This window comes from Toxotes jaculatrix, chromosome 20, assembly GCF_017976425.1.
Source record: "Toxotes jaculatrix isolate fToxJac2 chromosome 20, fToxJac2.pri, whole genome shotgun sequence".
NCBI classification, from domain to species: Eukaryota; Metazoa; Chordata; class Actinopteri; family Toxotidae; genus Toxotes; species Toxotes jaculatrix.
The window spans coordinates 10,495,411-10,523,215 of record NC_054413.1 but is presented as its reverse complement, the minus strand read 5'-3'; the positions used below and the strand labels follow the sequence as shown (position 1 = coordinate 10,523,215).

The window sequence follows — 27,805 nt, the reverse complement described above, 5'->3', positions numbered from 1 at the left end:
AGGTAAACTTTTCCTCTAGCACCATCACCTGCCTCAGTGGTACCTTTAGTTTAATACTAATTAGCAAATAGTAGCATGCTCACACACTAAACGAAGACGGTAAACATGGTAGATGTACACATGTATACCTGGTAAACATCAATATATTATCATTTCATGCATGTTAACATGCTGACGTTAGCATTTAGCTACAGCTGAAGCATGGCTGTACAAAAATATTCTTCTGTATAGTTTTGTTACCTGAAAGTCTGGGTTGGGGTTGGGGTAGGGCAGCCAGGCGGAACGCGAGTTCTCCTGGTACTTGAAGGGCCCGTTGAAAACCTGTGATATGGCACTGAGATTGAAGGCACACACCGCAGATGCAGCAATGCTGTTTCTGAAAGTCAGGGGAGAGAGAGACCCAAGTAAGGGGGATGATGAATGGGAGAGGGAGAAACAGAGTAAAGCACAGTAGCTGAGGACAGAAATTTTGAAAAGGACACCACCGTACCAACGGGAAACTCTGTTCAGATATTGTTGGTTGCCTATTTGTAAAGTTGACCTCTTTATGTTTGCACTGCATTCAGTCAACAACACAAATCAAACACTGGACAGACACGCACAGACGCTGGCGTAAGTGATTGTCATTATTGGATTATAAATCAGGCATGAGGACACAATTAAACTGTTCAGCTTGTCTGATTAACTGTACAGATCTCGGGCCTGAAATACAGCTTTGACTTTTTAAGCTGTCAGTTTCAACAAGTACCGGTCTCCTCCCTTCTGAAGAGAAAGTAAAGAATGAGAGTATTAAGTCTCAACTCAAACTGTGAGACTTCGGCGATGTGAATTATAATCCAATGCGGCTGTTCATTAAACTCTGGGCCTGCAGGGGGAAATGTTTCCAATACCCTTCAAAAGACTTCTTTTTCAGCAATGTGAAGGCATTGACCATAAAGAATAGATTACTCAGCTTTTAATAATGGTGTGTTCGTGTGCGTGTGTTTGTGTGTATGAGAAAGCAAAAAAAAAACAAAAAAGAAGAAAGATGGAGGGACAAAAAGAGGAAAAAAGAGGAAATGGTTGTGATGCTCGTGAAAATAGAAAGTAATGGTTTTAATCCACGGATGCATCACATCTCTTTAATCCTCCATATGCACGATTCATTGTACGCTAAGTGATAATAAGCTTCTTTCATGAAATTTAAATGTCAGATCGCTGCTGGAACACACAACTGTGTTTGTAGCTGTAACTTGAAATTCAACTTAAAATACACTTGGCCAAGTAAACAACACTGTCATGCCTCATTCAGTTTACATTCTCTGTATGTATGGTACAAAAATGTCATGTGCCAAGTTAATATGGATGCAGTCTTGGTGTATGTGTTTACAAAATTTACAGTGCTCAAAACACTGTGAATTATACATGAAGCTATTCTGTTGGTGCAACAGCAAAGAATAAAAGCAAAATGTGATGGTGTGTTGGTATTTTTCATCTGATATCAAGGCACTGTGAGCTGGATCTCAATTTGGGTCATTCTTCACAAAGAATACAAATTCTACAGACAATCAAATACACCAATGGAACTGGAGTGATTGTGGAAAATGACTTTAACACTGAAACTTTTTTAAAAAAAATTGAATCAAATGATTTGATAATCATTTGATTATCAAATCATTTGATTCAAATGATTTGATAATTGGTTGATAATTTGATCTGATTATTTACAAAGGCTGCATTTCCAAATTTGCTAATTAAAATTAAAAAGAGCAAAATAAAGAGGAAAACAGAACTGGGAAACATATACAAAGAAATCACTTGTGGAGGGGGAAAAAATTAACTTGTAAACAAAGATATTATGTAAATAAAAAATGAAATGGAACTACTAAAATGGGTTTGTTGAACAACATGACATAGCGTCAAAATATGAACAAATAAATGTAGGCTGTCCGAGTACGCTAAGCAGTCCAACAAGGATGTTACTCTAAAATAAGGAAAAGACTCTTGTGATACGTTCATCACTAGGACTAATTAGGTTTACACTGAAATACATGTCAGTGCTATCTCTTTCTACGCTATGCTGTTATCTCCTGCTGGTGTAGATGTCTGTCTGTCTGGAATAAACAACCAATTATTATTGTAAGCTTCTAATGTGGTTTGTGAGAATGGAAAACAAAAACTGTGGATATAAATTCTGATGGAACAAAGTCATACATTTTCTAAGTAATAGTAGAAGTAAGTTAATTGTAATCATTGTATTTTGAGAATGTATCATGTTACTTACACGTTGGTAGTAAAAATGCCGTAGAGCAACTCCAGCTCTGGCAGGTAGAACGTTCCCTGCAGCTCGTTGTAGTTGAAGGGGATCTCTCCGGGTCGGGAGCAGTTCAGCCTGGCCTTCATGAAGGTGGTCCACGTGTCCTCCAGGAGGAAGCGACCGCCAATGTCATTCTTACAGACACGTCCGGCACGGGAAAACACCGTACGGCCGCAGTCGTGCTCCACCGCGTTTTCCCGGAAGAAGAAGTAGGTGAAGTTCCCGATATCATAGGAGGAGACGAAGTTCGGTTCTGTCGAAAGAGAGGAAACCGGAGAGGAGGAAAATGAGTGGGAGAAAGAATGCCAGAAAGAGATAGAATAAACAGAAATAAAAATTGACGACAGCAAAGAAAAAGATGAAGTGCAGAGAGGGGAAGAAGAAATACCAAAAGAAAATATTTAAGGTTGTGGGAGTAAGAGGGAGTGGGAGAGCAAATGTGTATGTGCTATGACTGATTGACTTGCAGTGTGTGTAAGCGTGCAGCCCACACAACAGCAGGTGATCAGGATTAATAACTACAGGCCATGTTATTAATGGCGTTGTGTTGCAATAAGAAAACTAATTTTTCACTCCCCAAAACCTAAAGGTTAGGATGAGAAATGGCCCAAACAGGTGTAGCGTAATAACTCTCACCCTATCTGAAACGCGCGACCCCCACGACACTGTCACGACTAAGGCGTTCATCTTTATGTATGACATTATTGGACCTAAACCGCACACTTTATTCTCGCTGACAGTGATTTAATTCACCTTTAAATGAAAGTGTTTCCCCCCCACTTCTCATTTCAACCCTCTTCTCCTCTGCACCTTTGGAGGGCAGTGTAAAAGGGGGGGGGGGGGGGGGGGGTAGACAGAGGGAAAAAATCAATTTGCCATAAAATTAGCGATTAAACCTTTTCCCAGAAGGTTGCTGCAAAGCAATGCATGCGGTGGCTTTTAATTTATTTTTTCAATTTAGCTTAAATGTGAATCAGATAAAAGTCACTTGCTGACAAGATACTGATTGACCTGCTCTTCTGTGGGCTGGACACCTTAAGCTGTCTGAAGTTCTCCAACCTGAGGAGGTTAGTGCTTGAAGTGAGTCTGAGCTTTCAGGGAGGGGAAAAAAAAAAGACATTGATTTCTGAAAAATTCATGCACTGCAAAGAAAGGGCAAGATAAATATAAAGATTTTCTAGTCGCTTTGTAACTTTAGAAATAATTGTTTTTGCTGATGAAAGGCAGGAGAACAATTATGAAGAGAGGATCTTCTTTTTCAGCATTCGCTACACTACTTTGAGCAGCACAGTGGTGATTTGAGGAGGAATACAATCCCTCAACCAAGAGAGACAGATTCCAACTCCCATGTTAGATAAACATCTGCCATGCTTAAGTATCCTTGAGCAAAACACTGAATCCCCACCAGCTGCAGTGTTGATGTTTAATAGCTTTGCAAAAGGCAATTTTCTCCTTTATTGTTTTTCTTTCTATTTAAAAAAGCTCATCTTCTTTATGCAACAACTTTTACATATAGTTACATAAACTACAGCATCTGTCTGGAACCCAAACTTTGGCAACCCCTTACCATTGAGCCACTTGGAGTTGTACTGGGCGGTGCGCAATGGCGGTAGACCGCCCAGACTGCGGTAAATGGCAGGGTCTCGTCCAGAGAAGTCCATGGCAGTGGCGGCGTAAAGCTCCCCGCTGGAGGTGATGAGGGCGGTGGAGTTGTGGAGGGGGTTGTAGGGACACCGAGCCATCCCGCTGATCTGATCGTGGATCTCCGTCAGATTAGTCAACTGTAACACAGAGAGAAAAGTCGAAGGGAACGAAAGGTGGAAGGTTTATAATGGAAATGCAAAAATAAGCATTTGAAGGGCACATACACTGGCACTAAAGGAAAATTATTTTGGATAGTTTGCAGAAGGAATATCCCCTGAGTTTGGAAACTAAAGCAATAAGATGCAATATCCATGGGAATAGGAAGCATTTTCTTCGTTTTTTCTAAATAACGGATGAGTGTAGAAAACCAGCATAAAAATATAGGACAGAGTATCAAAGGGCAGCATTAAAATTCAAATCGGAGAAGTCTGGTAATGTTTTGTTTGTTCCTGCCAATATGCAAATGGTGCAGACTCAAAATAAATACTTCATCTCATTATGTTTTTGTTTGGTTTACATCGACTGTGAAGCACACATAAATAAATAAATAAATATATATATATGAGAGAAAAACCTTCAGGAGCAGGAAACATAATCAGAGAACACATTTAGAATCATTAGCAGCGTAAAACACACACGCAGAGCAGCTGCCTCACGTCTAATGTTAAGAAACCACCTGTTAAGAAAGCAATAAAATTCCTAAAAGAGGCTCCTTAAATCAAGTTGCTCTTGACTGCAGTGTCTCCTTGGTCTGCACAGGCCAACCAGCTGTTAGCCTGGTTATAACATTATTACACCGCATCTTTAAGAAGCCTCTCTGAATTCAAAAGAGGCTTGATGTAAGATGCAGTCTTCCCTCGCATTCTGCCTTTGAATACGAAGCCAAATCCAAGTCCCCGCTTTTTTAAAAATACTTTACAGCATGACCCTGGCTTAGTCCTGACACACTGCACTGGTTCCCACTTAAAAAAAAATAATAATAATACAGGCCATAGCTCAGTGACTCAGCCTTGAATACCAAAAAAAGAGTAAAGCATTTTTTTTAAAATCCAAGATGTAATTATATTTTATGGTGCAAAAGTAAACACAGTATATGGGGATTAAGTCATGGTTTGTGCTTCCATCCAAGTTCATCTAAGTTTTGTGGGCAAATACATGATGCAAAGTAAAGAGATCGCACTAATCTCAGGTTCTGAAATCTGCAAAAGGTAATTAAAATGATCCTATTTGCAATTTTCTATCAATCAGCCCGGTTCCACATTTTTTCCTTGGTTGGAGGAGACCTGAAGTGACAGCAGAAGCTTTTGCCTAGAAAGATTCAGAGCTCAATCTCGCCTCTCTGCTCCCACATTTTCAAATTTTCACTGGCTGAATAATCTGTGGACACCTCTTCCACACAGGAGGCCAGCGCATGTGCTGGGGGGAAACAGGCAACTTCTTTAGCCAATTTCCTGGAGCCGGTCGATTTGGATCAAGGGTTCTGTTAACTCCCGCCACCTCTGCTCCACCCAAACCACAACAAAACAGAGCAGCCCTGTCTGAGCTCTGCCGGCCTGAGATGAAAGCCTGGTATTGACGGGACTTGTTCTGTGGGCCGGAATAGCCATTTTGAGGTCAACTGGGTCACTTAGAAAAACAAGAGGATGAGTGATAAATAGATAGACTGCAGCGCATCCGTTGCATTTTGAGGAAGCGGAGTGAAAGTCATCTCTATAGTGGACCCAGCAGCTGTGCGAGAAGGATGCTGGAGTGACTCTGAATGGCTCTGATAGAGACTTTTTGGAAAGAGAGAGCTCACAGTTTAGACAGACTGCTGTGAGAGCCAGTTGGGTGTTATGTATGGTGCTACTGAGATCCTTCTGTGGCTATTGAGAGAATTTTCAGCTACCCACTATGACAGGAAATCTAGCCACAAGCCATATGTGTGATTTGAGATCTATTAGTGGACTGGATTTTCACTATTCCGCTGTGGATGGTTAGTTAATGACATATCCTCACAGCTATCTGTCAAGTGAGTGTAAGCAGAATATTACATGTTATATATTGTGTTTATAGTCTGAGTGGTCAGTGGGCATGTGGACCTTTGATTAAATAACACTTTAATATACAGTAGATTACAAACTAGAATCATTAGTACCTTTTTATGTAATTACCTGTTTACATGGATTATGTCTTTTGAAACTGTACTTTGATTTTCTAGAAAACTATTTTGAAGTAAAAGAATGATCTTTTTGTAGACTGCAGTAGCAGTAAACCCAAAATGCAACATTTATTTTGATACTGTCCTTGATACTGTCATGGAAAGACATAATAAGAGTCATAAGAGTCATCTTTCTTGATGTGACTTTTAGTTTTAACAACTGCAAAACACCATATCCATAAATCTCACTATATAAATTCAAAATGTTTATTGTCATTGTTGCCTCTTCAAAAAATAAGACAGCTATTAAAAAAAACTGAAATGTGTCCTCTTTTATGTTTTTATGGCAGAGACGTCCTCCTGGTTGATACTTCCTTGAATGAGTTTATCATTAAAACTAAGGTCCCCTCCCCAAAACACTCTTCTCAACATAATGATCCCTGTAATTATCATTATCATCATCATCATCATCATGGTCATCTTCTTCAGAAACAAATGGCTTAAAGTCAAAGAAATTAACAGCTGTTTAATCTATAACCTCCGAGCACTTATTAAACTAATAGAGTATTCTGCACCCTCTCTGTTAATCTATCATGGCTGACAGTAAATCTGTCTGCGCGTGATTCTATTGCTGTTGCTGTGACCAACCAGTGTTTCACATTAACGGACGTTCAGTGGGTAAATATGACAGCGCCTGATGAAATACTGCTATAATAATGTCATGACATTTCAACTATATGTATTTCCACAGTGGTAAACAGTCATTATGAGCCTGTGACCTTTGGATGCAGTGCTTTTGGACAAAAACAAATGTCATCATATTAGTAAATTCCTGCTACCTCAATGCACTGAAGTCCCGCAGCAGGTACGCAGGTGTTTGATATGGCCCGATCACTGTTCTAAGGCAAGTGAAATATTCATGACATTTTAAATGATGGTCCATACTTAACTTCGGTGAGCCCCTTGTCACCAAGAACAGTGTGTAAAAACATTTCTTAGCTGACACTTAACTTACCAAGAAACATGGTTTTTAGCACTTTGTGCTTTTGTAACAAAAATGAAAGGGTAGCAGCACGTTACAAACCGGTGGTTAATTTTACAAAAACTGAAACGTCTTTAAAACATGGGAGTAGTAGACACGAAGCAGCGCAGATGAGACAAGGAATGTGTGTACTTGTAGGGTTAGGTTAGGTTACGATAACCGTGATTATCGAGAGTAATGAGCTTAAGGCAATATTTTGATTGCAGCATCGGAGAAGTTTGAAATAACATGACTTCTTAAATAACTGAGCTTAATAAGATTCAGCCTATAATTAGTCTACGTCCCTGACTGCACACGAGAAGGCAAGAACAGCTTTGAGAGGTTAAAAGTAAATCCTGTGATATCAAGATCACGGCCCAATCGCACCTTGATTAAATGTGTTGATCAACCTTGACCTTTCTTTCTGACATTGTCAGTTTAATCAAAAACACTTCAGTCTTCAAATCTGCTGTGTTATCAGACTTATCCTGGTTACTGAAGGATTATGATTTATTAAGATGTGTTTCTGGAGTAATAATAACTGTATTGTAGATTTTCAATATATGTGACACTAAGTCACTACAGCTGCTGTCAGCTTCCATACCGCACTGCAGCATGAGTAGGAAGCCAGTGGGACCGCTACAACCTACAGGGCAAGGTTCATGTCACTGACAAAAAACAGTCTATTGCTTCAGGAAGGCTAGTTTTTGGGTGAACCTAATCAGACGAAGGAGCAGGCAAGGAAAGCATGGACGGAACCAAGGAGATAAAAAGAAACGTGGCAGTTGTTCCTACCGTTCGGTTGGTGCAGATGGGGGTGAAGGCGTTGGTTCCACAGGTAAACAGCCTGTTCCCATTCACCAGCAGCACCCTGATGTAGTTCTGGCATTCCTCCTGCGGAAATTCACCAGCAAACATACATATCGCAGTTAGCAGTTAGCAGCGGCACCATTATCTATCTATTGACAAGCAGCAGCATTAGGCAGAGGGACAAAATTACACTTTATGCCAATAAATGAGACAAACACCTGCAACCACCGGAGAGCTACTCCAAAACGTGGCCAAGCTTGACAGAGTCAAATCAAGGCTAATGCCCACACGGCTTAGCCCTGTCACATCTTAATTCAACAGGGACTAGATTTGGAGAAGGATCTAAACGAGGTGGAGAACAGATAAATGCAGCAGGCGTGGGAGAGAACCACTCAGGATTAGTTTAGAAAATTGCCTTGGCTTTGTTGACTGGTCAAAAAGTGAAATGCAAGTATATGCCTCTCTCATTCAATCATGTTTCTTTTTAGTCTGCTCGCTACATTAATCAGTTCAAACCACTTTCCTCTATATTATGGTGAAGTACATGCTCACTACTGTTTTCTTGGCTCACTCCTCCTTTGAGGTTTTTGGCACGGGTTTCTAGAAAAACCATTCAGCAGTTGGTTAAAAGAGCCCAAAATAAAATGGGACCGATGGAGTGAATGATTGATTGAATGATTGATTGCCATTGAATGCCCTGAACTCTCAACATCGCTGGGAGGCTTTCATGCAGGTTTGGGGATTTCCATCAACAAAACTCATATTAAATGTAACAACAGCAGTCAGTATTCATGTCAGAGAGCACCATTTGTTTTTGTCCTAGGACTAGGTAATAAACTTAAGGTCCCCGCCATCTGAAAGGGGCCACGGCTGGGTTGACGAGGGGCCCTCGTAGAAATTTAAAACCTTGTAAATCTGCTATTGTCTGAGCCACTCGAGGTGCCCAGGGCGACCCCCCCAACCCCATCCGCCCTCCTCCTCCTCCGCCTCTCAAGGGTCTGATTTAGGAGTGGAGGGCACCGGAGGAGAGATGGAAGGAGGAGGGAAGGGAAGGGCTTTTATTTCCCCTCTGTCAAGATGGAGGTTGACTCGTAAAACAACTCGTTTCCAGGTGCTAAGCACAGCCTAAGTATGTGTGTATGTGTTTATGTGTATGCCTGTTCACAACAGAAGACGTACTAGTGTGTCTGTAGTTACACTTGTCATGTATGTCTATATATCTGTGTTGTTTGTACAGCTTGTTATGTACTGTATGCCTGCATATGTGTGTGTGTGCACAGCTACAGGAGTGGGGGTATGTTATGAAGGAGTCTGCATTATTCAATTCTTCTCTGCAGTTTGTTTCTACAGTAAATAACGGCATCTTTAATATTTGCCCGGCCTCACAGTCTTGACTTGTTTATGAAAACTTCCTGACAAATGTTCCACGTCCGTACTGTAATACAGAGGCTGTTATGCTTGGCTCTGGCATTATAAAACAAAACAGAGGCAGCAATCAAGTCCTGTCAAGTCAATTTAACTCTCCTTTCTTCTGCTGGTTTAAATAAATCAAATACACAAGAGAAGAGCGGGCGTGTGCATTAGGGAAAAAAAGAAAAAGAAAAATACAATCACTTGTAAATTCACTCAAAGCAGAGGCAAGGTATCTGTGCAATGGCTTAAGCGATGGTATATTGCTGCGTGCTGAGCTAGGTAATAAACCATCGAAAGCCCTGTCAACTACAGGAGAATGAAGTCTTTTAATGCTATTCTTAGTGAACAGGAGCTGATCCTCAGAAGGGAACAGTGAGCAAAACAATTCGGCTCCGCCAGACAGCAGTGACTCTCAAGGACTGAGGTAGCTTTGGTCTGTAATTCACAACAGCTATCTTGTGCTGGCCAGCCCGTGTATGCCTATTATAGGTCCCTAACCACCTTTCACAGGAGGATAAATACACAGCGGTGCTCGCACACATACACACACACACACAGTGATTAGGGCTGGGCAGTTCACCTACAAGTCAAGTTCAGCTCTAAACCAGCTGTTTGGTAGAAAGACCATGCCAGCTAACCACATACAAAAACATACACTTGAGTACAAAAAGAAAGTACAAAAACAATAGGAACTCCCTTTATTCAAGGTCTATAAATAAGGGTTAAGGTGTGGTTGGGAATCTTTTTACTTCACATGAAGTTGATTTAAATCCTCTTTAAGGTCAAACCCAGAAACAAAGCAGGAATTCCCAGTGAATCTATATGTTAAGTCTGAATAAAGATGTTGATTTCAGGCTTTATTGAGTTTCATAATAACTTTACATTTAATTTTTTTTTTCTGTGAGCTGTTTAGTTGTGTTGTATTCTCCAGAGCTGATTCAACACTGCCTGTACAAAATGAAGAAAGACCTGTGAACTCTATCTTTAGAAGTTTTTCATTTTCTTTTTAGCCCATAACTGTTATGCAGCACTGATGTGCTGGTGGGAAAGTTCAACATCTGGGGCCTTCAGCTCCACTGGTAAACAGCATCCATCCATGTGTTATTTTTGTAGATAACCAAAGCCACAGGAAAATGATGAACAATCATCAGCTGCTTTTGAGGCCGGGATGGAGAATGTGGTTGTTTATACAACTGTCATACTATCAAAGGCAAACTCCATCAATTTTACACATTGGTATCAGTTTATTAGCCGTCTGTTCAGGCTCTGGGGGGCACTTTGTCAAGTCAGAGAAAATAACCCTACTGATGTCATCAGGGTAATCTTGGATTAAGCCTTGACATTAAATTTTCAGCCACATTAGCGGCATGGTTTGAGGGATGACAGTGTCACTGCTGGGCCTAAATAAAGTCTCAAAAAGCCACTACAAACTTGTATTACAAACAGGGTATGAAGTTTAAAATAATGTATGTTGGCATTTACCCAACATAAAGAGTCTAATGAAGATGCACCTCTCACACATCTGCACATACGGTATAATGGAATGCCAAATCCTTGGAATAAAGTTGCTGCCAGCTGCAAAGTAGCTACAAAGTACATTTTTTTCAATACCAGAACCAAAACCTGTTTTCCTCAACACAGTGACAAGAGTCTGACAAAGCAATATAAGAGTGTGACGTTTCAAATGCTCAGGTATCACTTAAACTCACCTCAGATTTTCCGCGACTGAAGCAGGCTCCTTTGGTGAACTCATCACAGTGCCACTCAGCCTCCTGCAGCGAGAGAGAGAGAGAGAGAGAGAGAGAGAGAGAGAGAGAGAGAGAGAGAGAGAGAGAGAGGACAAGCAGTGTAAGGCTCCCAATAAACCATCAAGAAGAAGCAAACATTTGACACTGCGACACCGTGAAACCCACTCAGGTAACTCAAACGAAACAATGCCTGACTCTCAACTGTGGCAAAATTCTCACGTTTCTGAAGTCAATTTGATGTCTGGTGACTTTGTCTGAGATAGCCTGACAATAATAATAATAAAAAAAAAAAAAAAAAAAAAAAGAAGAAGTTTGATAAAGCTGGCTGCAGCGCTGATTTCTGGGTGCAGACTATTCTTTGACTTAGGTGGGAGGAATGGATTAAGCACTAATTGAGTTTGACATTACATCTTTACTGTACTCTCAGTCTTGCACACACACAGACGCGCGCTCGTGCACACTCACAGCACGCACAAGTTTATAAGCCATGTTAAATACAGACACTGAATCCAATTAAGGTGCATACCAAGCAGAGACCTCAAGCAACGAGAGGCAAGCGTGCACAGAGCTGAATGGCAATTTGATTTATGTGTGAGGGAAAAGGAGGGATCTGACGACATAACAGGCGAGTCCCCAGAGTATGATATCAATGTGATTTACATGTGAAGAAGAAGCAGGGGGACACCTTTTATATTTTTACAACAGGAGGGAGAGGAATAAGAAGATAAAGCCTTGTCTTGTCTCATCCGAGGGTTAAGACACCAGCATGCTCCAGTTTCTGCCGTTTAATTTCAGCGTGACCTCTGGGGGGGGGGGGCACATCCTCGCTGATAAAGATTTTCTATTTATGAAATGAGTGTTGGCTTCTTGACAGCGCCGGGCCACTAAGACACTCACGCATGTGACAGGCAGTTAGCCGTCACTCCCATCAGCTCTGTGCGACTGGCTAAGAGAAGGGAAACTTGACCGAAAAATTGGCTGAGGCAATAATTCGCTTAACGCCAAGTCACGGAAAGTCTCCAAAAGTAAAAGTATCCAACTTCTTTTCTGGCCACAAAGATACGACTTTCCGGCAGCGATAACCTGGCTAGCGGCCACAGGCTCAGGATGTCACTCTGTGGGGATATAGTAAATATCGCAAACTGAAGGAGAATATTAGATTTCACCTTGGTATCAGACTGTTTTATGCCAGGACAAGAGGGGGAAAGAAAGCTGAACCCCCCTCAGCACTTAGGAGAACTTCTTTCGTTCCCTCCTTGAGAAGGCTCTGGGAGTTTCCTCTGTGTGTTTTATGACAAGGCCTTTTGCTTTTCGGCTCAGTGGCCTTTCCACTTGGAGACACAGAAGAACCCGTATGTACACACTCACATATAAATGCACACATAGACAGTAACAGGCGGGAGCTTAGAGAAACGAGAGAGCTCAGGGTGTGTGGTACTATTCAGGGAGGATAAGATATATGGAGTATTAATGGGAACTGGTTTCTCTCTGTCTCTTGTGTGTGTGTATGTGTGTGTGTGTCAGTTCACATTCCAGGCCAAAGCAGGCTATTCTGGGGCCGTGCAGCCACCACAGACACAAACCACACACATCAGCACAGCCTGCACACACAGCACCACAGCCGGTCCCAGCTGAGATGAATGTAGGCACTGAGAAGTGCTTTCACTGATCGCATGGGCCGGGGAGGGGGGGCCCGTTAATGGCTCGAAACCCTATTCACTCATGTTCAGTGTAAAAATCAATCATAATACAATGCAGAATTACAACTTGAGATTGCATAAATGGGAGCAAAGTGGCTGCTTTTACCATTAAAGGACAATTATGTTATTTATCATCATTCAACATATTTAAAGCAGATTTTCAGAATACTACATATTGTCCTTACATCACTAAGACATCATCGCTATAGTTGGTGAAGAAGGTGATGCTCATAAGGTTGTAAGTGGGGGGATGTGCAGGCATCATTGACCACCATAGCCACCCTATCTGACTGCCCTCTCTCAAATGGTTGAAAGTAAAGAACAGAAGAGCGGCCATGCAAAAGCAAGAACTACTGTCATTAAGAAACATTAAAAGCTCATTAACATGCTATTGTTAAGCCACTGGGCTCCTAAGATAAATCTGCCCTGATCTGAAATAAGTGTGGAATGTGCCGCCGTTAAATAATCATTCTTGGCTTTATCAGAGGAAGCTGCTTCACAAAAACCCTTTTTTTTTTTTTTCTCCAGTGGCTTTGTCACCTAGAAGAGACTGAAGCAGGGACTTGGAGGGGAAACAAAGAACATGAGAGAATAAAAGAGGAACGGGATCACATTTAGCAAGCTAGGCATGGGGGTGTGTGTGTCTTGAATTGTCCCCAAAGAAAAAAAAAAATCCTGGCATTGGCACCGGATTTGTAGAAAAACATGCACTGAATATTGCTGAAAACAATATTAAAGGATTATGGTTTATTACAGCTGTGTATTTTCATAATTTTGGCATCATATCTATCAGTTATGATGACACTGTACTCACCAAATAAATGCTAAGAAGGAAGCCCCTTTCCAACACGTACCACTTTAGGTAAGTATGACGGGCAATTTTACATGCAGGCTTCATGTCTGAATAAGTGTCACTTTTACAGGAAAGCAGTGACGGCAATCTTACAAAGTTGAACCAAGTAACGTTTTCATAACATGGCAGAACTTTGACTTGAATGCCATCAGATTAACATGAAGGTGGCAGAGAGAGCAGCAGAGAAACAGATTTAATGCACATCTTGTTCACCTTATTAAGAGCACTCCAATAAATCTGTCAGGTAAATATCGTCTCTTATGCGCAAAGAAAATAAAATCAGTTTAATAAACTATGAATGAGCCAATTTGACATTGTTCAGGAGATTACTCTCAAGTCAGATCAGACTATAAATATCATTTTCTGTGACTGCCAGGCTTTATAAAGTAGACAGTAGAATTCTCTACCTAATAAATGATGAAACTGCTGAGAACATTTATTTGAGGATCCACTGGAGAGAAGTGGAGAAAGGTGGGAGCTGCCTATATATCATGTCTGGTCAGATGATTAGGCAAATGTTTATCCTGATGATCTAAACCATTTGTTTTAGAGGTGAAACTAAAAATGAGGACATCCAAAATGTCATTAATAATACTTAAACGCTCAGGAATGAGTGTGCATAACAACTACAGTAAGTACAGTGGGTCAAAGTTGAACCAGGAAATCATTCTGTAAACTATGATGAATGTTTACAACAGACAGCGTGGATAATAATTAACCCAATCATCCCTGATTTCTGTTTCAGATAATGTTTGTTTGGTTGATTGTCTAATTTGCTCTTTTTTTAATTTTTGGCCACATCAGACTGCTTTTGCTGTTGATAGTTAAAAGAACAAATAAAAAAAACCCAAGTTGGGAAGAAAAAAAAAATAGAAGAGTCCTCTAAGCGAGATAAAGTGTGATTAAGATGCAAAAATTCAGAGAGAGGCCGAGGGAATTTGGCACAGCTGACGGCAGCCATTTGTTGCTTCAGGGAAGCTGAAGAAAAAAAATCCTGAGATTTGTTATGTTCCGTGTGTCAGCCCTCTGTGCTGTCCTCTGCAATGGGTGCAATCCTCAGAGATGAACCATTGTCCTCGAGCCTCTCCTCAACCCTCACACTGAGGAGCTATTGTCACCACGAGGTGGGTGTAGGAGAGATACCAAGGGAGCCAGTGGGCAGGGAGGGAGATAGACAGTAAGAAGAGAATGAGAGAGAGAGGGGAAAGGACAGAAAAGGGAAAATTGAGGACAAACAGACAGAAAAAAAACAACAAAGAGAAAACTGAGTCCAACTTAGGAGTCAGCCAGAACAAGGGAGACAGTGTGGGCAGAGCGAAGTAGTCAGTGAGACGAAGGATGGAGTGAGGAACTGAATTCCAAAACAGCACTGTTTCCAGACATGGTATTGAATATATTTTGCATAAAGAGGGGTCCAGAGAACACACTCGCTGCTGACAGCTGTCTAGCTTCGTGAAATGACTGGCTTGTGTGTTTCATTACAAGGCGACGGCAGGTTGAGACTGAGAGCTGGACAAATCCTGCCAGTGAAATGTAATCTGTCTTATGAATAGGTGATATTACCTTTTGATGCACTGGCACAATATTTGACTATTTAGACGTGATGCGTGCTGATGTAAGCTGCTGAAGGATTTACACATGAAACTGGTCTTGATGTCATTTGGGAGCAAGGTCTGAGTCACTATACACGTATCATCAAAACACCCTAAAAAGATAAGTCAGTGTTGAAGTGACCCCCTGCTATGTCTCAGATTACTTAAAGTCACAACCCATTTGCTTAAACATGTCATCAAACTCTGGCTGGTATCTGTATATCTAATCCCACTGATGCTCTTTATTCTATGCATTTAAATGGCCAAGTTAGTGAGTCCTAGTAATTGAATTAGCAATGCTTCCAGAGCTATGGAGGACAGTTTCTGTTAGCTGCTGATTAGCAGGGCTAATTGTCTGTCTGACAAAGTGTAATTGCAAGAGACAGGCCCACGAAATACAACATGTGAGACTGGAGAAAGCCTTTTGTTTTCTTTGCAGTCCCCTTCCTCCTTAACAACATGACAATACTGGGGAGGGGGGGGGGGGGGGGCAAAGAAAAATGGAGGCACAATATACATCTCAACACCATACAGTGTCTGTTGCCAAGCGAAGCTGTTATGGATAGTGTTTTCATGTGCCAGTGCAGGAGGAGAGAGAAAGAGAGAGGGAGAGAGAGAGAGAGACAGAGAGAGAGAGAGAGAGAGAGAGAGGCTGGAGTGAATATCCACTTTTTTTTTCCTCCTCTGGTGCTGTGTTGAATGGTGAACAATGCCACTGATCCTCCTCATCCCAGTGCTTATTGACTAATGCTGGGCCACAGTGTTTCTGTTGAAACTCAGCCTCATCGTCTGCATCCTGTTTCGATTTAGCATGGAAACAGGAGGCTAATATTGGATTCTAAAAGGGGGTGTTTTTTAAATTATTATTATTATTATTTTCATTTCTTTGCTTAACTTCTGGTGAATTCAAACACTGGGCTTTCAGGACCAGCATGAAAGCATATAGCCTGTTATTAGACCAGGTTTTAAGACCAAGTGCAAGGGTAAAGATGGAGCAAAGAAAAAAAAAACCAAAACAAAACAGTGGGGCTCACTGTATTAGAGTATTCCACATTATCAAAGGCCATTATTTGGGAAGCTCATGGGCAGACAGAAGCACAACGCTGAGAGGTACATTGAGCAGGCTTCGCCATTCATCAGCCCCGGGAAATACAATGGGAAATTGAATACAATGCAAATGAAGAAGGGCCCAATTCATCAGTGTTTGTCCCCTCTCCGCAGAGGGCCATGGAAGGTGGATAATGGCGATGCCAGCGTTGATTTGCCTGCCCAAGGTTGGCAGCAGCTGAGAGTGGGAAGCTGAATGAGGGACAGAGGGGGCAAAAGGACAATACTGAACAGATGTGAGATTTAAAGTGGGATTCACCTGTAGATGGAAGAAGGATATTGTGCTTTGTGGCCGCTGTTTTTATGACTAATTCCTTGGCTGTGGTAGGTCTAACTGTCTCATTAGTTGTGCATGTGTATGCAGAGTTAAGTCCTTGTCTTCTTCTTTCTTTTTTTTTTTTTACTTGAGCTGCACAAGTTTGAAAGTGGAGCAAGGAGAAAAGTATCCACCTTTTGTTCTTGACAATGTTTTCCAGATCAGTGAGGATGAGGGTAGAGGTTGACAGGGAGAGGAAGGCCTCTTCAGGCTGTTGAGACACTGCAGAAAAAAAAAACTTTAAGTACTAGATATTAACTCCAATCAAGGCCATAGGGAGGGCTGACTCGTGTTCCAAGGCCTGACTCTTCCCACTTCAACACCCAATTACCATTCAGTTTGACTACACGCTGGCAAGTTCGTGTAATGTGGAGGATTTTCTGCTTAAACTGCTCATGAGTCTGAAAGTATTGTCCCGTTGTGTAAACAGTTCCTCAGACAAACCTTTATATCTCTCTAGAAAATAAACTTCCAGGACATATTGAAGACCAAATCTGAATGGCGGCCTCAAACAACACATGGGAAATGACAGCATAGAAGTTCTCAGGTGGCTTAACATCAACTCTTTTAACAAATGTCCTCTCTCCAACTGAAATGTTCTTGGCTTTTTATTTTTTTTTATTACCTTCAAGCAGGGAGGGCATTTAATGAGGAGATTATGGTTGCTGGAGCTCAGGCTCTATCGATCTCTGAGTCTCAACTCGATATGTGCAGTAGAGTGGGTTAGACCAGCAGTGTTTAGCTACCACCATGTGTCACTACTCTCTAAACCTCCCATAATACAACAGGAAGACTACCAGGTATTCAGGGTTCATTTACTGCCAAGCAGAATGCATGAAAATAACCCATCATACTGCAACCAAGGGCAGGGGAAGTAGGTGGGATTCATTTTGCTTTCATGCAGCAGAGGATCGTGGTGATTTTTTTTTTTTTTTTTTCATAAATGTTTCATGCATGTACATTCAAGATGAGATCAGCCTGTCATGGATCATATGGTAATTATATCCATCCCTTTAGTGTATTATAGGCTGTTTGTATTACACTGCCTCTAAGCCCTGTGCTCTGTCAAACCCTACACAACCTCCCTCTTAGCGCTGCCAGCCATGCAAGTACAAATCACTGCCATCGGGCATTATCTGACAGGGCTGATACATGGGGATGGGGTGCAATCACAAAGGCAAGCGTAGGTGTAGCTTTTAGCTTGTTTTCCTTATGCGAGAAAAATAAATAAATAAAAAGACACAGAAGAACCTCATGCAACTCTTTTGAACATCGGTGCAACCGAAATAAAACGCGCTGGACTACTAATGACAGTTTGCACTCAAACTTTTTTTGTTCGCCCTGGCACTCTCTGCAAGTCTTTCTAATCCAACAACAATGAGAATGGTAAATATATGTAAACCCAGCCACAGAGGCAACCAAATCTCTGTGCAATTAATCTTCCGATTTATGCCAGAATGAAAACAAAGGAAGGAAAGAAAAAGAATTCAGAAGAAGGTGAATGGAAAAATAGCACTTATACTCTTCAAATTTCAGCAGTTGAACTTAGCCTTCCCCTTGAGTCTATAGACCTCATCTAGTCAAATGCAAAGCAGGGACTAGTGCACGGGTCAGCTTAAATTGGCCCCAGGCCTTGGCAGGGATTACCAGGTCCTGTTCTTGCAAGAGAAGATGTCTTGGAGATGAGGGGTTGATTGGGTTGGTGGAATCTCCTCGCTAATTCTACAGCGCCAGCCGAGCGCAGGATGAATTATAAGAGAGAGGGATGATTGGGTACGCGGATGGCAAAGAGCATCTTTAAAAAGCATCTGTGTCCCAGTGAGCGGCAACAAAGGGCCGGCTCTGCATGAATCCTCATCTCTCTCCGTGGGGGGTTTCTGTGCTTTCTTCCTTCTGTCTGCGTGCTGTCTCACTGCTCCCCGAATCCTTTGTGCGTGCCGCCCTCCGCTCCTTCCTATCCAACAAATTCAGTCTCGCTTCTTATTTCATCTGACCGTTTTTCTCATTTTCCCTTTCTAGGCGGATTTATATCAACACTGCCCCCCCACCCCCCCATCCCCATCCCATTCTCCCTTTTGTTCCATCCAGTCACTCTCACTCCCCTGTTTCTCTTCCTCTCCCCTGGTTTTCCAGGGTGTAAATGGCAAACATCAAGAGTTGTCTAACCATCAAAGAAGGCTTGCTGCTACCACCTAGAAATAAACCCCTCAGTGTGTCAATGTTTGTATGGTAACTCAGTGGGTCGTAAAATGCTTAGCTCTACAGGGGGATACAGGCTCATACAAGAGAGAAAGAAAGATGAATAATGAGAAGGTGCAGAAAAAAATTAGAATGACAACAGTTGAGATAAAGGGATAAAAGATATATTGGGAAAAAAGCATAATAGCCACCTTGAGTGTACTATTTATGTGCATTTTTGTGCAAATTTTACAACATGTCACCACAGGCAGGAGGCAAATCCCTGAAGTTCGCATAGTTTAATTTCTGTCTGAACATTTCCCTGCTCTGTCTGGATTTTTTGACCTTGCTACCTTGGGAAGAGCAGAAGAGTTTCACCAAAACGGTGGCATCATATTAAAGAAATTGCACAAGGCGTTAATACACTGTGAAAAAGTTAGAGTGCAGTATAGCTGCAGAGTATGTCATATACAGTTTCAAATTGGATTTAAACACCAAGGGTCTTAACACTGACTTGACTTTATATCAAAACATTTTCACTCCCTCTGTGCATCAACCCAGGGCGCTGTCGACCAAACCCACTGTCACTCCACCGGATGGGAAGCTGTTGTGACATGTGAAATTTTAAACCATTTTAGTGTAACAGATTTAAGTTTGCGGGAGCTGGCAGCAACATGCTACAACTATAGCGTCGTGTTTGCCGGAGACAGGCAGCGATCGGGATGCCTGTGCCAGAGTCGTCGTGAGCAGACAGAGCGAGTACATATTCACCCAGAAAAGTGGGTGAGTCAGACTGAGGGAGAATCAGAAAGACAGACTGAGGGAGAATCAGAAAGACAGACCGAGAGAGCACTCACCTGGATCAGTGTCAGGTCTTCCAGGTTCAGCCTGAAGAGGTGATTTCTGTAAAAACATGGAAACATGTCAGCTGATTGAGCCATTTTCTGCGAATAAACTAAGAAAAAGATGCTTGGATGTTAGGGCATACTTGGTCAAAGGCTGAAGCTGTGTGCAGTATTTATCTGTGTTCTCTCTTTGGCCCTTTCATCTTTACTCTCCGTAGACATGGAGCCACCACTAAAAAGGGATATCCACCTCCAAAATTGGAGCAACTCCTTAAATTACAAGCTGGGATGTGAAAATGGCTCAAAGGATGTTGACAAACTTAAAAGAGAACTTACTGCTCTCCAGTGACATAGTTGGACTGAAAGTTTAAAAAAAGATCTAAATCGGTGCAACAGAACCAGCAATATTGTCTTTTTGTATTCCACACATTCCTCTTCCTTGTCAAAACCTGGTACCTACATTACCCACAATGCAACTTGTGTTGCAAGCGTGCGTGTTGTGACAGTAAGAGTCAGTGTAGCCTCAAGCTGCTAGCCTCAAGCACAGATGAGGAGCAGGCTGCAGAGGTCTGGTAACCTTACTTCTTTCTCGCTTCACAACCCCTGACTTCTCTCATTTTCAAACTTGTAATCTTCAGCTCCAGCCAGTGTTGCCTCAAGTGATGTCACTTGAAGTAATTTATCAGATTTTGCACAGCTCCCTCTGGAGCCACAAAATGCTTTCTGCAACTTTTTCCCACATATGCGGTAGTATTCCCCAAGACCTGTAAACACACTTTGATTTGTAAAATCTATGGAGTTCCCTTTTAAAACTGCTGCATCTAAGGCTTCTAAAGTTTTTTTTTTTTGCCAGTTTTTTCTTTGGAAGTTAACATTAACTTTTCCACTGGTGGTATGAAGGGTTGCGAGAGTTGAGTGAGGGTATGCATGGGGACCATAATTCAGTGGATGGTTGGATTCAGACGTCTTGGTTTCTCAAACTCATAATTAGGAGGCCTAAAAATTAATTAAGCAATGCTGCTGTAAAGAGGTTTTATGCTACTATCTACTGGTTTTGTGTGTATGAGAAATAGTGAGAGTGAGAGAGACTGAAAGAAAATCAAACCTCACTCTAATAAGTGCCTATCTTGCCTTGCTTGACGCTTTTTGCATTTGCAAGGCACAAACAAAACTGTTTCACAGGCATTTCCAACTTTTCAACAAATATTACGTTCTAATGAATGGCCTCTCAAAAGGAATTTTCTGTATATTGACTAACAATGTCTCAGGCTGTCTACTAAAACCATTATGTACCGTTGTCAGAATGAGATCACATGAAACATGACAATTAGGCCTAAAAGCATTATTTATTGTGACTTTCTTCCCTCCTTTTAAGACTTCTGTATTTTTTGTAGTTTTTTGTTCTATGAGCCGATTACGATCTAAGACTTGTGAGTCCATGCCACAAACTGTCTCATTTTGGAGTTAAAATCTTCAAGCATGCTAACACACATACACACACACACACACACATGCAAACACTTTTGCCGAGATCTATCAATCTCCTGAAGAGCGGCTATCAGCCAGGTCTCAGCGTGGCCGCGGCGCCCTGTTTTACTGTATTGACATCAGCATCGATCCCTCTTTCCTTCCATTATCACTCATAATTCTAACTCAGCCTGCAGCCATCCATCCAGCCACATCACCTTTCACAGTTAGACACTCAAGAGACGCCGAATTGGCAACGAGAATGGAACTAAATCTCATATTTGATCTTTTGAGTGCTGCAAATACCATGTGTTGATAGGACTGGCTGAGTTGTAGCTAAAAATAAAACATGGCCAGTGAAAAATAAGCAATTGGTGAGGCTTAGAATATACATACAAAGAATCACAGAAATGATTTAGACGTTTAGCTCCAAGGGCAAAACTTCAAGAATTTAAAAAGTAAAAAACAAGCTTTTGGTGTAGAGGTATAAGATTTTGCAGGGTGCCATGAATTTAATAGAAGTTTTCACGTGAATTATTTCATGAAAATCCATGACATGAACTAGGTGAGTTTGTATAGAATAGGCCATTTAATAATATAATGCCACAAATGTGCCCTTAATTTCAGAGGGAATTTACTCACCTTTTCGACCTTTGCTCTTAATCTGTCCACACACACACACACACACACACACATTTTTCCTGATCAGCCTTTTGAATCTATGTTCCTGCCGTGCATTAGTAATTCCCTGGGCTCACTTTGTTTCTGTTTGTTCTGCTGCTCCACTTCCTGCTGTTATCTCCTGCTCACGTTGTAGTGGGTGTTTCTTTCTATTGACAACTAAAGCCATTAAGAGAAGTGCAGAGCACACTTCATTTGGAATTAGCCAGAGACTCACACAGCATGAATGTATACACCCGTTGCTCTCTCTCTCTCTCTCTCTCTCTCTCTCTCTCACTCACACACACACACACACATTAAAGAACACACACACAGAGGACACACACATGGTTTAATTTTCACTCATGTTTGCATGCACACAAAAGAATACTGTTAAAAAAACAAAGTGCGTGCAGTCCCATTCAAATTCAATGCCTCAGTCACAGAGAAACACACACCACACACCCACCCACCCACCCACACACTTGGCTGGGCTTGACAAAGGCAATGGACAATCTCCAAAGCCATTTTTCTCTGGCTCTTGAAGACATCTATAGAGAAACTGATCATTACTCATGCAATGAACCAACAAACATTGGAGAAAAAAAAAAAAAACGAAAGGCAAAAGACGGGACAATTAAAGGACAGACAACAAAAGAAAGTGACGGGAGGGGAGAAAGAAAGAAAGAGAAGGAGAGAAACAAACTCAGATATGGGTTACCTGGCACCGACGATCAGTTCATTCTGGCCGGGGTCAAAGGTCAGCTGTGAGTAATCCACCGTGCCCTCTGCCTTGAACCTGGAGATCCACGGCTCCATCTCTGCCAACGACACCACAGAACACAACAACGGTGAACCAATCAGAGAAGAGAGTTTATGACTGCAGATGACAGCTACGCTGATGAATTAGCCGTGTTCAAAGGGTTGCTGTTACTTTCCACAAGACACTCAAAGAATGGGTTCCTTATAGGCTGGTTTTATAACAGCAAACAGGCCTACAACTCTTTCCACTACTGCTGTTGTTAAGATCTTTGTTCACTTAACTGAGGGTGTATTTGTTCAAATTTATATGGCATAAAATGCAAATTTAAACTAAAGGCAAGAAAAGAAGAAGATTATGAATGAGATTCTGACTTGTAGTTGTGGGGCATGAGTTCTATGAGATGTTTTAGCCAGCTATAGACCTATATCCAACCTCCCCCTTTATCCTTGAAAAAGTTGTTGCAAACTAATTATGTGATTATTTGCACAGGATTGGTATGTTTCTCATGGCCTCACACAATAGACTTAGCAATGCATTTGACACCGTGGGTCACAAGGATTTATTAGAGAGACTGAAACATGTCTTCAGCATTAAAGAAACTGACTTAAATTAGACTTAAACTGATTTAAGTCTAGTTTAAGTATTTATCGGCAAGATTCCAGTTTGTTCATGTTAACAATGACTCCTCCATGGATGCAAAAGTTAGCCATGGAGTTCCACAGGGTTTTGTGCTAGGACCAATATGGTCACCCTATATGGTGTAGACAGTTTATCAGGAAGCACCGTTGAAACTAATCAGGTAGCTAAACTTTAAGGCATGTCTTGAAGACATAAAGGCCTGGACAACCTACTTCTAAATTCAGACTAATGTTAAGTGATTGTATTGACATCATAGTACCCTATTATCCCAATACAACACTCTGCAGTGTTACTAGTGGCTCCTAGAGTTTCGAAGACTAGACTCAGAGGCAGGGCCTTCAGCTATCAGGCCACTTTCCTCCAGATCCAGCTCCCAGTTTGGGCTCTGGCGGATAGACACCCTCTCTACATTTAAGATTAGGCTTAAAACTTTCCTCTTCGATAAAGCTTATAGTTAGGGCTGGCTCAGGTGAGCCCTGAACCATCCATTACTATAATATAGACCAAGGCTGCTGGGAGAACTCCCATGATGCACTGAGCACTTCTTCTCTCTCGCTGTCTCCATGCATTTATATCACACTGCTGCATGTCATTAACTTTGTGTCTTCTCTCTCCTGTAAGTTTGTGCTTTTTCCTCTCTGTCCTCATTCTGCAGGTATCTCTTACTCTGGAGCTACAGGATCTGGATCTGCCACTACTACTCAAAACTCATCATTATCATTATTATCATCATCATCATTATTATTGTTATTAATTGCTGGTGCTATCATTGCTCCTGTCATTGTTAATAACATTATTACACCTATACATGTCATTGTTATTATCATTATATAATTATATAAATAAGACTGAATTGAACTCAACTCTATTACAGTATTTGGTTCTAAAGTGAATAAACAAATAAACAAAAACTATCATTTCCTTCTGCCTTATCCATAGTTATAGATCATTATATTTCTGTGCTTTGGACGAACATTTGCCATTGTAGTATAATGATAAAGTTTAGCATATTTTGTTATCACAGTGCCTTCACAAATTTGTAAGGTCTTAGCAGGGCCTTCCTACTGAGGGAAATAAAGAGGAGACTGAATAAAGAACAAAAAGGCTTAGAGCTGTCCTTGGCTGATAAGGTCACTTGTTAAAAAAATCATTTTGCACGGATCAGAGTACTCAGACATTAGTGGTTCTCAGGCTCTTTGTCTTAAAACCCATGAGACCAGACCCAAGACCCCTATTCATAATTGGAAAAGTTTACAAAATAGTGAAATTTAGATGTCTTCTGACTCAGTGGGAAGTCCTTTGATTTCTAAATACCATTAAAAACTACTGTTGATTGAGTGGTTTCACAGAAATGTATACTCTGCATGAACCATGAAGACCTTATGGAAAATGACCTTGTCTCCTCCAGAATGGTGTGGCTTAACTTATACATACACACATAAAAAGAGAGAGAGAGAGAGAGAGAGCGAGAGATATCCCAGACAGACACTGACATCTTATCCACAACATGCCTGTTCTCATGGCGCCCAACCCATTAACCTCTGACCAATCGAATCACAGGCCCTGGGTGCTTGCCGAGTGATGAGGACGGGCTGTCTACTGCCTGGTTACCTGATAGTTTTAGTCGAGGGTGGTCAATCAGTCATTATAGTGACGTGTGTGCTCCATGACTTATCACATGCCGGATCCATGGTCATAATAACTTATCCCAGTAATACTGTAAACACAGGTTGGATTACACTACCATATATGGGGCATTTTCTCCAGATAGCAATGAATTAGTATTTTTGAGCATGATGCTAGAACTCCATCAAGGCTGAGCTTTTAGCAATGGTTGCTACAATGTTTTATAATCATTCATCACTACATCTGTGAGCTATTTCCAGACTCAAAATATCAAAGGGACTTTTTTAAGTTACCAGGAAGCCTTTCATCAGGGCCGGAACAGAGGGAGAGGACAGCTTGAATATCCTCCTCGAAAAGCATTATCTGCTTCTTCAGGCACACCTGTCAGACAGCGTTTCAAATGAAAGCACGTTCTCCCTTGACTGCATCAAAAGCAAGTGCTTCGGGTTTCTGTGACAAACGTGGGATTTCAGAGCGATTCAAAACGAAGACAAACAGAGCAAGAAAATGGGAGCTTCCACACAACATCTGCCTCCTCCAGCTCACGCAGTGGGACCAAACTCTGGCTCTCCTAACAAAACAATATCATCTGCTGCGTTTTCTTTCAAGTCTCCAGTGACGAGTACAACTACGAGATGAGAAAGCATCCCGCGTCTGACTCCAGGCTTCACAGTGCTAATACATTTTCATTAGAAGCTGAGAAATAAATATTGGGGAGATCGCGACCAACTTCACCCCGAAAGATTTCATTCTGCTCAATGGCTGCCGCTCTGCTTATTCTGGAGGGATGCGCAAAGTTTTGGATGTGCCAATCCTTGGGCTCCACTGGGCTTGTTTTTTACGCCATCGAGAAGATCCCCGGCATACAAATGTAGCTGTGACACCCCCAGGGGGAAGACGGCACTTGACGAACCCAGCTCCTGCCCATAAATCTCCCTGACTCACCAGGGGAGGCTCGCTAAAGGGGTGATGGATTGTGTGTGTGAGTCTGTGTGTGTGAGACAGAAAGAGAGGATATTGGTTGGAGTGTGCAAAAGGGGGCCAAGAGGTTCTAATTGAACACAACTGCACTTGAAGGATTTATGGCCTTTTGTGTGTGACGAGACCAAGGACTATTCATAAACACTCATAACCAGCATGGTTGGGCCTTCCCAAGGTTGTGCTATATACATATATATAGTCAAACTCATGGGGGTTAGCAGATCATAGTTTGGTGATGCAAAACTGTGGAACTCTTGAAAAGACTGCAACAAACTGGGCCAGCTTCACCACAGAGACTAATCACAGTGCTCTGAACTCTGATCTATCTTGTGATATTTATTTGTTTTTGGATGGGTTGTAATAGCTAATTTTAAGGGCACCCGGGGAGGTTTTTATGATCCCATATAGAGCCAACAAATCACCCTTATCGTTAAAACCTAGCAGAAAAGGAAACAGTACAACCCCAAGCAAGTAAATATCCTCCTCCAAAAAAATAAATAAATAATAATTTAAAAAACCAAATCCTATGCCCTATCTCACTTCCTAGATTGCAGCTCTGCTTTGCATGTTACATGTTCATATTGGCTACACTTTAAATGCATGTGGTAATGTAATCACATCACAGTCATGCTTGTACAGCAGCTGCCTGAATCAGGAGACTGGCTGGGGATGACACGAAGGCGTAATCACAGATGCAGACACTCGCACACACACGTGGATTGGGATGAAAATTTAGAGCGGAGCCAGAGCTCTGTGCCAAGATGAAACTAACACAAATACACATACATATATATGTATATATATTTATATACTCCTTCCCCCTCTTCTTGGTCCCATCTTATCCCCTTAACCCCTGTCTCCCTCCTCCCCAAAATAGAACAGCCCATCACTCATGTCCCGTTTGTTATTCCCCGCTCTGACACGGCGCAGTTGACACAAAGACAAAATGACAGGATATATAAATATTTACACCCAGCATCAGAGGCCACGCCAGTCTTCAGTCTGCCAGCGCTCAAAGTTACTGCTCTACAGCACTGCCAGGCCGGCAACAATGGCAACATGTGGAACCAATTCCGAAACATGAATGGTTTTTCTGTGAGTGGTGTAAATAGAGGGTGGCAGTAGGCGCTCACATAAATGAAGAACCAATTCATTCTAAATGCTGCCCTGTGGTAATGGGCAGCAGAAGAATGGCAACTATTTGGTCAAGTTGATGCGAGGAAACGATTTGCACCAAGCAGTTTGATAAACAAACACCTGCTGAGTCTGAGAAAACATAAAGACAAAGGCAAGGTCAGTTTTTACGCACAACTCTGTTATTTGAATTAGGAAAAATAAGCATATTTTACAGCTAGAAGTCCTTCAACTCAAAATACCGTGGCTGGGCTGTGGCCCCAGGGCAACAAGTGAATTATGCACAACAAACCACCGTGAAGCCACAAATAAGTGCAATAAAATATTTAAATCTAATGTGTATTTAGGAGTGGAGTCCTTTAGTTGTAGGGGTGCAGGAGAAGAACATTTGAACAACCCGAAACTACTACAACTTGAAAATATATATGTAAGGAAATCCTGTCCAAAAATGATGGACATGCCCTTCTTTATTTCATTTTACTTTGGCAGCTTGCCAGCCGAACATAGCTAACGTTGGACATGAATAGAACAAAGTTCATGCCTTTAAATTTAAAAGAATCCTCCCCAAACTGACCAATTAGTAGATCTCTTTCACTCTCCTCTCTCTAACGATGTGTTAGCCATTCAGGGATGATAAAAGCTGACTTCGGTCTGTGGCTGTAAAACCAGTCTGCCGGTTCCACTCCTCAGAGACACGGCACTCGGCGTGGCCTGCGAAGGCATTGTTTACACCACAGTTTATAACCTTTAAGAGCCTTCAAGCCTACACACAGGAACACTTGTTAAATGCAACACTTTATTAATACAGCATATCCCATGGGCTTTGAGCTGCAGTAACACTGCAAATTCTTTTGCTAAAGTATATCCTCTAA

The 27,805-nt window shown here is 41.6% G+C and overlaps 1 protein-coding gene across 1 annotated transcript in view; it reads right to left on the bottom strand.

Moving 5' to 3' along the window:
• sema5a (sema domain, seven thrombospondin repeats (type 1 and type 1-like), transmembrane domain (TM) and short cytoplasmic domain, (semaphorin) 5A) overlaps positions 1-27,805 on the bottom strand; it is a 114,303-nt gene that overhangs the window by 50,283 nt on the left and 36,215 nt on the right. The window contains exons 3-9 of the mRNA XM_041066298.1: positions 22,512-22,611; positions 19,676-19,721; positions 11,034-11,096; positions 7,897-7,995; positions 3,864-4,077; positions 2,264-2,549; positions 241-376 (exon numbers count right to left, since the gene is read on the bottom strand). Of these exons, the coding sequence (XP_040922232.1) occupies positions 241-376; positions 2,264-2,549; positions 3,864-4,077; positions 7,897-7,995; positions 11,034-11,096; positions 19,676-19,721; positions 22,512-22,611 (944 nt within the window). The remainder of the gene's footprint in view (positions 1-240; positions 377-2,263; positions 2,550-3,863; positions 4,078-7,896; positions 7,996-11,033; positions 11,097-19,675; positions 19,722-22,511; positions 22,612-27,805) is intronic.